The following is a 12649-nucleotide window of genomic DNA, read 5'->3' on the forward strand; positions in this document are numbered from 1 at the left end:
GGTTAAATGGGTTTGAATTGGGTTGAGTTAAATAAATTTATTATTAAAAAAATAGAATTTTATGTGACATGGCATGCCAACTAGGAGAAAATGATGGTTTTGTGCGTTTAGTTTATTTTTGAGGAAAACACTGATAGTTGAGTGATATTTTAGTCCTAAAAGAAACAAAAGTGATATTTGTAAGCAATTCTCAATACATGAGTGACTTTTTAGAAAATTTACTCCATTCCTAGTTCAATACATACTCAAATAATTAAAGAAGAAAGTCTAACCCATTTATGTTTAAGGTAAAATAATTTAAAAAAGTGCTCAAGGTAAAAATGGAATTTTCCTCATTTAGTTTTTCATTTCAAATTCAAACTTTTCTTAGTTTTTCAATTGTTAATATCAATCTTCAATTATGAATAATAAGTTATTCACTTCAGTCAAAAGACTTGATTTGATACTTCTAACCAAGAGCTTCCCACTCGATAAATATATAGGTAGATTCAAGAGGTCAATTATTTCCTCTCTGATTTCGTCTCTCAGTTCAAAGATGTTATGGATATTGTCTCATGCGTATGTCAATACTTTTGTGGAACTCTATTATTCATAAAATATTTTTTTTTACCTCACTTGTATCAATTATTTTGCATTATAAAATACATCCTTAAAACCCGCAAAAACCGAACCAAACCAACAAAACCGACAAAGCCAAAACCTATAGAATTTATACTATAATGATTTGGTTTGGTTTGAATATTTAAAAACACCGACTTGATTGGTTTGATTTAATTTTAACCAAAAATCGAATCAAACCGGACCATGAACACCCCCAGTTGTGAATCTTGGGCCATACTCATCAGGACACGACACTTTTATAACCCAAAAAATTTTTGGAACCAAACTAACCCATTAAAAAAAAAAAAAGAACCAAACTAGACTTCACGCACAGATTCTGTGCATAAAAAGGCCAAAGTGTACATTTATATTCTGGCCCTTTCACACATAGAATCTGTGCGTGAAACCCTTCCCTAAAAACCCCGACCCAACCTTTATTAATTCTCTTCTCTTTGAAAATCAAACTCAAAAATTAAGGTTTTTTGCGTACTTTGATCGAAGATTAGTCACGTTTCAAAACACCGGAATATAAATATTTTATATAGAACTTAATATTTTTATTAGTGTACAATAATATCGGCTCATTACATCAAGTATACATATACATTTGGATCGTCGTTTTAGGGGTTGTAAAGTGCTCCAAAGTACGTTTGAAAACTTGTTATATTTAGGTTTAAATGTCATATTTTATAGGGTTTTAATTAATCTCTTTTGTTTTATTCCCAAAGCTATGAAAATACTTTTTTGGTTCAAGAAAGATAGAAAAGAAAAAATTACTCTGCTTTGTATTAATTTTTTTTCTTTCTTTTATGTCTTTTTTATTTTGTTATTGTATTATGTAATCCGCACTTTTTGAATGTGCAAAAATAAATATAATATTTAAAAATAATTCATCCAATACGAGAGGTTCATAATAATTGAAAAATATTTCATTCCATTAGCAACGAAATACATCATCAAATTACGCACAAGAAATTGGCATGCATGATCTGTTGTCAAATCATGTCCTATTGCGCACAAGAACATTGCGTAATACGAATTTAATTCAAATAAACGATCAAAAATGCAGCATTGTGTTGTCCAATCGGTCCTTTAGGTGTCATAAAAAAGCTAAAATTGGCATGCATGATGTGTTGTCAAATCATGTCCTATTGCGCACAAGAACATTACGTAATATGAATTTAATTCAAATAAACGGTCAAAAATGCAACATCGTGTTGTCCAATCGGTCCTTTAGGTGTCATAAAAAAGCTGAAATTGGCATGCATGATGTGTTGTCAAATCATGTCCTATTGCGCACAAGAACATTGCGTAATATGAATTTAATTCAAATAAATGGTCAAAAATGCAGCATTGTGTTGTCCAATCGGTCCTTTAGGTGTCATAAAAAAGCTGAAATTGACATGTATGATATGTTGTCAAATCATGTCCTATTGCGCACAAGAACATTGCGTAATATGAATTTATTCAAATAAACGGTCAAAAAATGCAGTATTATATATAACATGATTGACAAACAACTAGTATTCACTTTAAAACGAGTTATCATGACATTTTACAACCAATTTGGAAATCTTGATTCTATTACATGTTTTACCCCAGCAAAAATATTTGAAGCAATGGGTAGGACATGCGAACTAGATGATGATGATTTTCATTACTCAAATAACCCTAACAAAAGATTCAATCAAGAATACAATAAAACCATGAGAGAGGAGTGGAATTGACGTATTAGGGAGGCTGAAGCACTGGAGCAAAAGTTAGCTTCAATAGGGCTTAAACGCCCAAAAAAACGTGCTATGTCAATGCCTCGCGGAACTCCACAAGAGTTTAATTTTGCTCTTAATCATTTTCGCGAAGAGAATAATCGGATGCAAATACGTTACCATAGGGTAGAATATGGTATACATGGTAGCACAAGATTTAGATCCAAGTGGGATTCGGACTGTGAAATGTCCGATGAAGATTAATATTTTTCTTTTAATAAGGTAAGTAGGTAGGGTCATAAAGACCCCCCCTGTCACGCCCCGAACCTGGGCCTGGACGTAACACGGCACCCGGTGCCTGACTGCATGTGACCGAGCGAACCAACTGGCTGGCTGAATCAACATGTGATACCAACACATAACTAATTTATAAAATAAAACTAACACATGCTGATTAACTAAACGTCTGACTGAAATATCATAATGCGGAAATACTTAGACAATCTGAACATATCTGAAAGTAGCCAACATGACTAAACCAAACAACTGAACGACTGCCAACAAGGCTAACATAAAACAACATCTGACTGTCTGAACTATGTCTATGAAGCCTCTAAGAGTACTGAATAATAGAGCTGTCTATAAACTGAAATAACTGGATAGCTGACAACGCCCCGAAGGAATTTGGGGCTCACCAGTAGCTGATACGTGCACTCCTAAATAGCTGAGTCGTCAACCTGTGTATCGTTGCATGCATCGCGAGATGCAGGCCCCCAAGCAATAAAAAGGGACATCAGTACATTTGAATTGTACTGGTATGTAAAGCAACTGAAGCAATAAAATACTGAAACTGAAACTGATAACTGTAACTGTAATAGCAAGGAAGTAGAGATATGAATACTCCCTGCTCTGTATCTGAATCATCTGTATTATCTGTGTTTGTATATGTGGGGCCTCGGCCCAATAATAAATGCACGCTATGGCCTCGGCCTAGTAGTGCGTCAGTCAATGGCCTCGGCCATGTATACGTATACACAAGACTGTGTTGTGCCTTCGGGCAAAATCACATATGTATAATTATGGTTAATTAATAAGGACTGAGACCATAACAACAATGAACAGTGCTGAACTGAAATAGACATGCTGGACTGAATTGAATACACTGACTGTTTCCGAGCATACTGAATTTCTAGACTGACACTCATGTGGTAACAATACATAAGTCTATAAAGATTACGTGCTGAGTTCATGATATTCAAATTGATAACCATGAACGAATTCTGTAACTGCAACCCTAGAAGATAATAGTTCTACAACATACCATAAAACTGGGCTAAATTGTATTCTGAGTCAAATTACTGACAAGTATGAAGAATGAGGCGTAGGGAGAATCATGAACATTCCCTAACGTAGATAGTTAGCCTCACATACCTTAATTCCAGCCTTTGAGCGTAATACAATGTTCGTCACCCCTTTCAACTTTGATCTATATCAATACAAGTCAAAGGGATTCTATATTAGCAATAATATTCATGCTTTGGTCATCTAAGAATTTTATCAAACACTTGGTGGGCATGAAACTCCACAACCTTCATTAATGGTGTTTTCTTCACCAAATCCCCATTCTACTACTTCTAGCTGATTCTAGAATCTCAATTAGATGTAATTAACATCATTCTTCATCACCCATATGAATACAATAATCCCAAGTCAACAATCCAAAAACCCTAGCATAGTTCATATAATTCTCTTTATCAAACCCATTTACTATTCTCTCAAGAATTCATCAATTCACAATTATAAATGATTAGGGAGTAGAAACATTACCTTTTTGAAGTCCAATCCTCTTGAATTCGGGTTCTAGGATTTTCCACATCCAACAATAATGTTCCAATCCTAACTCTATGGATTAGAAGAGTTTACTCAAGTTAGAAAGAGATTAGGGATTTGGATTCATCCTAGAATTATGATAAAAACTTACCTTGGAAGTTCTTGAAGTTTAGGACTTGTTCTCTCTAAATTTGGGGTGAGTTTTCGTGAATGGGGTGTGAATAAATGAAGTGGAAAGTGTTAAATGAAGTTTTAAACTTATTTTCAGACCCAATTTACGCCCAATTTTACGTCCCGTACAATTTGTACGGACCGTATATCATTCCGTAAAACCATTCCAGTGATTTGGACATTCTGGACCAATTTTACGGTTGGAATATACGGCCCGTATAATTTTTACTGTCCGTATGTTCCACCGTAACTTGACAGAACACTGTTTAGTAAAACGGGCATAACTCTTTGCACAGATGTCCGTTTGACCCCCATAATATACCGTTGGAAAGATATTTCAAAGGGATACAACTTTCATCAAGGAAGTTTTCCCAAATTACAAATTAATAATGGGGTTATGGTCATTGGAAGTAAGACCTTGTATAAACTCACTTGTAAACATGCCCCGTAGAGTGGTTTTCAACTTTGCTTTGCCCAAAGACTCTTTTCATGACTTAATTGGTTTTCAAAACACTTCCTATAAACCTCATATTGGTTCCATTATATTATCATCTTATGAGTCAAACTTTCGCCCGAAGCTACGAGGTGTTACACCCCCCCCCCCCCCGAGGGTACTTGGGGGTTTGCAACTATATAAGTAGCCCTTTATTTTATTATTATACTACACCATATTCAATGTCGAGTAATAGAAACTCAGCTTGGTCTTTACTCCTTCTAAAAGAACCAAATAGCAGTGATGATGAGAGTTCAAATCATAGCAGTTTTTTGAGTGATACCAGCGATTTCAAACTAGACGAGCAAAATCCGCACCTTTTTGTAGAGCGTAATGATGATTTCTGCAGTGTGAAATATTCGGATCCGTGAGAATATTATTGCGGTTTACGCCGAGAATGGTCACATCAGATTGCCGAATCAGAACGTCTTGTTCGTGACTTGAAAAATTTCAACGCTCCAATCCCAACAAGGTACTCAATAACCATGCCTCAAGTAGGTCCAGAAACTTGCGAGCTTGCTGTACAAAGGATTAGAAAAGAAAACAACAGAATGCTAGCAAGACGTTGTAGATTTTACATGCTAAAGTTGGCCGAAGAACAAGCATCATCAATCGGTAGAGAACTAGCATCTCCTGAAAAAAGATGTGTGTTAAGAGACCGCCAATATCGTTCTGAGGACGATATTGAGGACTTCTATTCTGGTGACGATTAGGATCTATTTAGGCTCACTGTCTTAGATTATTGGTGTTTCGGACTAAGGCTGTTAATTTGTATTTTTATTTTATGATGAAGTCATCAATTTGAATCAGTTTGGCATGTTTTTAATTTGCTTTTATTGTTAAAGTCTATTGTTAATTGAAAATTTAACAAAGAAACATAAATAAATTAGTACATAAAGGGTGGGGATTACATTATAGCGGAAAAGGTACAACTAGTAAAAAACATAATCCATAGAAATATTAAACTTAATAAACAAAATACATATAAATAATGAACAACAACAAGATAGCACAAATAATCTTCCACATTTTAAGTTTTTCTTTCAAAGCTATTTTCTCATGTTGAGCCTCTCTAATTTAGCCTTCAGCAAATTTCATTTTTTTTCGGAACCGGTGAGCAACACCTCCAAACCTTCAATTTTTTCTTCAGCTTCCACAAGCTTAAATTCTGAGTCCAACTTAGCGGTATCTCTAGAGATATGTGAAGTCGCGGTATCTCTATCCAAAACTGGATTTTTAAACTTCGCCGCCACCGTTTTATCCACGTGAATGCTATCTTCCCACCGAAAGTATTTGCAACCGCTCATATCCTATAAAAATTGCAACAAAATCAGTTTTTTCAAGTAAAATATATGGATAACGTGAAAAAAAAACACTAAAAAATGTAAAAACACTTACTTCGGGCACTTTACAACGCTAAAAACGGCGACTCAGATTATCTTGGGTCTTTGATGTTTTTAGTTTACAGTAATAATTGCATTCGCAAATATCGGGTTGTATAACAAACATTGAAGTTTCAAAACTTTGAGACATATATATTAAGTATATATGTGTATAACTTAATATATATACTTATATATATGTACTATATACTATATATACTATTTTTTCTATATATACTATATATACTTATATATGTTTAAGTATACTATATAACTTAATATACTTATAAGTATATTCTTAGTATATTTTAGGTATATTCCTAACTTAATAAAAGTAAAAATATGAACACAAGTAAATAAAAGAAAGCTCAATGAGCCATATGTTTTATTCATTCTTGGATAACATTTATTTGCAAGTTGTATTTTTGTTTTAACTTGCAAATAATACATGAGTTGTACAAAAATAGTAGAATAATAAAATCACCAATTTTGAACCATTTCGTTAATTTCCCCCACATCATATTCGGTCATGGAAATATCTTCAAAGTCTTCCATTTGGTCCGGTCCACTAGCTATCAAATCTTCAATTTCTTCCTCTTCGCCTTCCTCCGCTTCTGAGTTTTGGTTGCGTAGCTCCGATCTAATCCAATCTCGAATGCACACTAGTACTTGCAAGCTAAAGCCGGATAATGAATGTCTATGGTCTCCAATTTGCTGTCTTCCTTGGCTAAATGCGCTCTCCGAAGCCACGGTTGATACTTGAACCGTAAGGATATCTCGAGCCATTCTTGAAAGTACTGGATAGCTTACCTTGTACTTCTTCCACCATGCTAAGACGTCCACCTCAACCAGTTGGCTGATATCCACATTTGGCTGTATCAAATAAAAGTTAAATTCATCAAAGTTTGCAATAGAAGAAGAAGTTGGCTGTGAATGTAAAACTTTTAAACCCGACAAGCCCTTTTTGCTACTCTGAGAAGTAGTAGGGCGTGGAGCAACGGGTGTAGCACGTTCTTCCAAACTAGAATAATGAGTAAAAACTCTTCTAAACTTATCATCAATAGCGAGATCGGCTTCAGCTAAAGATGGTTGAACTCCCTCTTCAATTTCTAAAAATGTATAAATTTGACTAACCAAATTTTTAGTATAAGACACTTTTAAACAAGGATTTAAAAGGGAACCCAATATAAATAAAGTTGGGATGGGAAAAAAATACTTCTTAAATTTGATTATCATTTCAAAAATAGCCACTTGATAATCGGGTTTATATTTATACTCTTGTAAAACTCTAGCTATTTCTGCTAAGTAGGCTAAAATTTCGGTTACCGTGGGATAGAATTGTCTAGAAAAAGCAAGAGTTGCATTATAAAAATTTTCTAATAGTTCAATACATTCTTTAACATCTTCCCAATGCCTAAAAGTTAACCAATCCTCACTATCAATATTATATTTGTTGTGAACTTGTTGTATGAGAATCCTATACTCATATGCTTGTTGTAGCATAATGTAAGTGTAGTTCCACCTAGTCTCAATTTCTACTTGAATTTTCCTAGGTCTAAGGTTATTTTCCACACAAGAATTCTTAAAATCTCTAATTCTTCCCCTATTAGCATTACAAAAAAGAAACGCAACAACATTTCTAACTTTTTGAACAGAATCATCAAAATGCACAAGACCATCTTTAACAATTAAATTTAAAATGTGACAACTACATCTTACATGAAAAATATTTCTTAGAGGAGGGTTTATTTCTCTTTTTAAAAGACCAATTGCCTTTGTATTATTAGAAGCATTATCTAAAGCAATACAAAGTGTTTTTCTATAAATGTTAAAAAATCTCATTATAGTAGACATTGAATCGGCTAAAAATTTTCCATCGTGACGACCTTTTCCTTCGTCGTATAAAAAAGCTATAATTCTTTTTTGCATAACCCAGTTGTCATCAACCCAATGACATGTAATAGCAAAAAAATCTAAATGGTTAATACTAAGGCCCAAATCAGCGATAAGACAAACATTACAATTTAAAGAATTAAATACATGGCGCAAATAAAATCTATATTTTTTAAACAAATCTATAACATCGGCTCTACAAGTACTTCTAGGAATACCCTCAAATAACGGGTTATAATAACGTTGAATGTAAGTAACAAACTCCAAACCCCAGGGAAAGGAAAATGGTAAACAATCATAAGCTACCATTTTAGCTATTTCTACGCGTTTTTTTTTCTTGTCATACTTAAAATTTCTACCGGTTCGTGGGTCTATCGTCATTTGAATCCCCCCCACATTTGAACCCGTTTGCTCTCCCCAAACATCCATATGTTTGGTTCTCATATGAGCATTTAGTGTACCCGTTCCACCATCCTTACCAGTTCCTTGCTTAAAACTAAATACTTGTCCACATAGGGTACATGTAGCTGATTGGTTTTCCCTATTCTTAGTCATAAATTTCCAAACTTTAGCTGTTGGCTTACGAGTTCTAGGCGGTTTGTCTTGTGTATGTGATTGTGCAGGACCTGGATCTCCTATGGATTTTCGGGGGGTTGTGTTTCATCATCATCATCATCTAAGTCTTCATTAAAAGTGTCGGTAAAATGTTGTTGCATTGCCTCATGACCTAAAAGTGGATTATTTCCACCAACATCAATACCTAAATTAGGTGTTTCTTCCACAAATGTTTCCTCATTAAGCGCATCCCTGACAGTACGACTACTACTACCGGCACCACGTCTTAATCTCTTTGACATTATTAAATAGAAATAATTTAAATCACAATCAAATAAATCACAAGAAAATAAATTACAACAAATTAAATTGCTAGAATTAAATTGCGTAAATTAAATTGCGAAAAATAAATTGCTAGAATTAAATTGCGAAAATTAAAGATAGAGTTGGAACGAAGGTACCAAATTGCCGGATTAATTTCCAACAAAGTGAAGGCGGCTAGAATTGCAAATCCACCAAAACTACTTCGGATTGTTGCAAAATCACCAACTCCACCAACAATATTATAATTGCAAAATTAATAATTGAAAGTTGAAACTATAATAAGACTTTGTGGCTAATTATTGCAAAGTAACTATAATTGGGAGATTGAGATTTGAGAGAAAGATGAAGAAGAGTGAATTGATGTGAATTAAAATGAAAATGAAGAAGGGTTTATATAGGTGTGGGGGATGGGTTAAAGTGTTAAAAAAAATTTGGGGGCCAAAAATTAAGAAAATGACCGTTTGGCAACGGCCATTTTTGCAAATGGACCGTTGCCAACGGTCCATTAACAGCAACGGTCCATAAGAAAAAGGGGCTAAGTGGACTTTTTTTTTTTTTAATCACGAGGGAATATCTACTCCAACTTCTAATTCAACTACCAATAGATAAGCGGTCATAAGCAGGCATCTCAGGGTCAAAAATGTCTGCTTCATCCCGAGGGTCAATTCAACTCCAATAAAGCACCGCTTTTCACTTGTGAAGGAGAGCAATAAGTTTTTTTGGACGCTCAGGTGTGTTGCTCCTAGAGTTATTAAGTAAGGTTTTTTTCCCTGTTTCCCTTTCTTCTTTCCATCTTTTTTGATTATCAGTGTTATTTAGATTTAAGATTTTGTTGAGTTTTAATTTGAAGAATGTTTTGTTCTGTGTTTTGAATCTTGCATGGAAGATTTAGCTTACTTTGGCCTTTTTTACTTTCCCACAAAGTTGTAAATTTTGTCTGCAAATCCAACCCGCTGAAGGATTGTGTATGATCAGATGCCTATTTCCTTTTCTTTGGGCAACAATTATTTGATGTCTTATGGCTATTGCGTTGTTCTGTGATCAGGGGTGGCTATGTTTCCTGCATATATCACCTGAACCTTGGGTAGCAAAGGTGTTGGATAATAATTCTGGCTCATTTTATTCGGGATAAGCAAGTCCACCAATTTTATTTAGCCTTGCTGTTGGGAGATTTTCGAATTTCTTCTTTTTTATACACTTGCGAGCGGGATGCTCTGCTTAACATTTTGAAATTGGCTGCAGCATAATATACTATCCATTCAAGATATTCATCTTCTGAATGGCTCATTTTACTGCAAATATCTTGCTTAGCTGCATCGCGGACAATGGTGACTGCTCATTGGCAATTTGGCTTGTTTGTGTCATCTGATTTGCAGAGAATCATGCTACAACCTGGTGGATCTCCTACGAAAGTCTTATGCCTAACAAATGTGGTTAGCCCGGATGAGCTCAAAGATGATGAAAACTATGAAGATATAACGGAAGATATGAGAACGGAGTGTGCAAAGTTCGGTGTGTACATTCAGTCACTTTAGACCTATCAAGCTAGACATGTTTTTCTTTCGTTTTAATAACTAGTCTAGCTTCATGTTTGACAGCTCTTTCGTCTGACGTGATGTCCATACTATCTTTCTTCAATTTGCAGGTAATTTAGTGAACTTAGTCATCCCACGCCCAAGGCTTGATGGTGAACCTACACCAGGGGTTGGAAAGGTCAGTAACTTTAGTATGCAGTATGATGCTTTCTGCAGAATTTTATTATGCACCAATATACTTTCTAAAGTAATGTAAACCTTGCACCAGTATTCTACACAAATATAAATACTATATACGAGTATTCTTAGGATACATGTTCTGCAATTATCTTGGTTTTGTCAGCAGTAACTGTTAATAATATTTTTATTGTCAATTAGGGTTTGGTCATGTAGATGAATTGATGTTACTCTTGAGATTCTAATTTTCTGTTCTAGTAGATTTCCATTCAATTTTTTCTTTATAGTTGGGCAACTCTTATTGAATTTAATTTGATCACTTCTATATAATGTGTTACTTGCCAAATTCACTGGCTCTTGAAATGATACTATTGGACCACCTCTAAAAGACCTATGTTTATTCAGTATGTTTGCTGTTGGTTATACACATTTGCTACTTATTTCAGGTCTTTTTGGAGTATGTCGACGTGGAGAATTCTTCGAGAGCTCAACAAGGGTTGAGTGGCAGAAAATTCGGAGGAAACCCAGTTGTTGCTGTCTTTTATGCAGAGAACAAGTTCTTGGAGGGGGATTACGAGGGCTAGTTTTCTTCTCTGGATTGGCCTTGATACTCAGCCAAAATGATGTCTTGTACTAAATAGCTAGCTAATGTAGCCTTCTCCCTTAGTTGTACTCTAGTTTCCTGTCATTAACGTTGGAAATGTTAGGTCGGTGTGGGGATTTCAAGTAACCTGCAATAAGACTAGCCTGCTGCTTTGATGCCAACTATTGTGGTAGATATCAATAGAGCTAGTAGGAAAGCAGTTTTTGCCTAGGCAAAGAGGCATCGTGTATTTTACCCGTGCATGGCTTTACAATAGCCTGATCTGTGCATTATTACTTCCGATATATGTATCTTTAACCATCCTGCATATTTTCTCTATGTAGAACTAATAAGTTATTGTGGCTAATACAAATTGTTATCTCAAATTTATAGGGGTAGTAGTTAGTTGTGAACCTTGTGCCATCCTCATCAGGGTGAAGGAGAGCCCCAGTTTGTAGGGGTCAATGCCTAGTAGCTATTATTTAGACTATATTGACAAACTCATTGGATGTTTGAAAGTAATTCAAATCCTTGCAGCAGGCTATCGTTGGTTGAGCTAGAAACCGATTTTTGTAAAATAAATTAGCTAAATTTGTATAGTGGAATTCCTCCTTTGTGAAATAAAGTAGCTATATCATATTGTAGTCAATGGATTCTGCTGTACTTTTACAGAAGTTCCATATAATGCAATTATTTGCGCCATGGTGGGAAGAATATGAGCTCTCCATCTTTAATTAGAAGTTTCGGAGTCTAGCTTTAGATATGAATATTTTTTTCCAGTAGGGAGTGCTTTCCTTCCGATGAGAATATTATGCAGCGTGAATTTGGATTAGTCGGGATTTCGCTCTCCATCTTTAATTAGAAGTTTCGGAGTCTAGCTTTGGATATGAATATTTTTTTCCAGTAGGGAGTGCTTTCCCTCTGATGAGAATATTATGCGGCGTGAATTTGGATTAGTCCGGATTTCGATACGATGATATCAGACACAGAGTGGGAAACAAGAAAAAGTATATGCACTTAAACTCTTTTTTCCCCCATTTTTATTCGTATTTATTGAATTTTCCTCAAAATTTCACATTACCAGCCAATCAACAAATGTGTGACATGAGTTTGAAGGTACACATGACTAAACCACATTCATTCACCACATCCTTTGTAACATGCCAAGTTCAATATATTTATCTCAAAAAAATACCACACCATTAAAAATATTCTTAATATGGAGTATTATGAAACTTTTTTTCCTCTCATCAGTGGGATTAATGTTTTCAAAAGGACGAAACAAATTTTACAAAAGATTTCCGCTGCCGGGGCTTGAACCCGGATTCCGTTCGTTTGATCCTTTACAACCGATGGGAATTGCCAGTGCTACAGCGGACTTTGTTGTCGAAGAATCAGCC

The 12649-nt window shown here is 34.9% G+C and overlaps 1 protein-coding gene across 4 annotated transcripts; it reads left to right on the forward strand.

Moving 5' to 3' along the window:
* Positions 1-9552: 9552 nt before the first annotated feature.
* Positions 9553-11635, forward strand: LOC132636859 (splicing factor U2af large subunit A). Of its 4 annotated transcripts, none has more exons than XM_060353909.1 (4): positions 9553-9709; positions 10331-10466; positions 10600-10667; positions 11113-11635. In XM_060353909.1, the coding sequence occupies exons 2-4, from the start codon at positions 10337-10339 to the stop codon at positions 11248-11250; spliced, it is 336 nt and encodes a 111-aa protein (XP_060209892.1). In that variant the 5' UTR covers positions 9553-9709; positions 10331-10336; the 3' UTR covers positions 11251-11635. The 4 variants fall into 4 exon arrangements, with proteins under 4 accessions (XP_060209892.1, XP_060209895.1, XP_060209893.1 ...); XM_060353912.1 differs by having other exon boundaries at positions 9567-9685; XM_060353910.1 differs by having other exon boundaries at positions 9569-9714.
* The last annotated feature ends 1014 nt before the right edge of the window (positions 11636-12649 follow it).

This window comes from Lycium barbarum, chromosome 4, assembly GCF_019175385.1.
Source record: "Lycium barbarum isolate Lr01 chromosome 4, ASM1917538v2, whole genome shotgun sequence".
NCBI lineage: Eukaryota > Viridiplantae > Streptophyta > Magnoliopsida > Solanales > Solanaceae > Lycium > Lycium barbarum.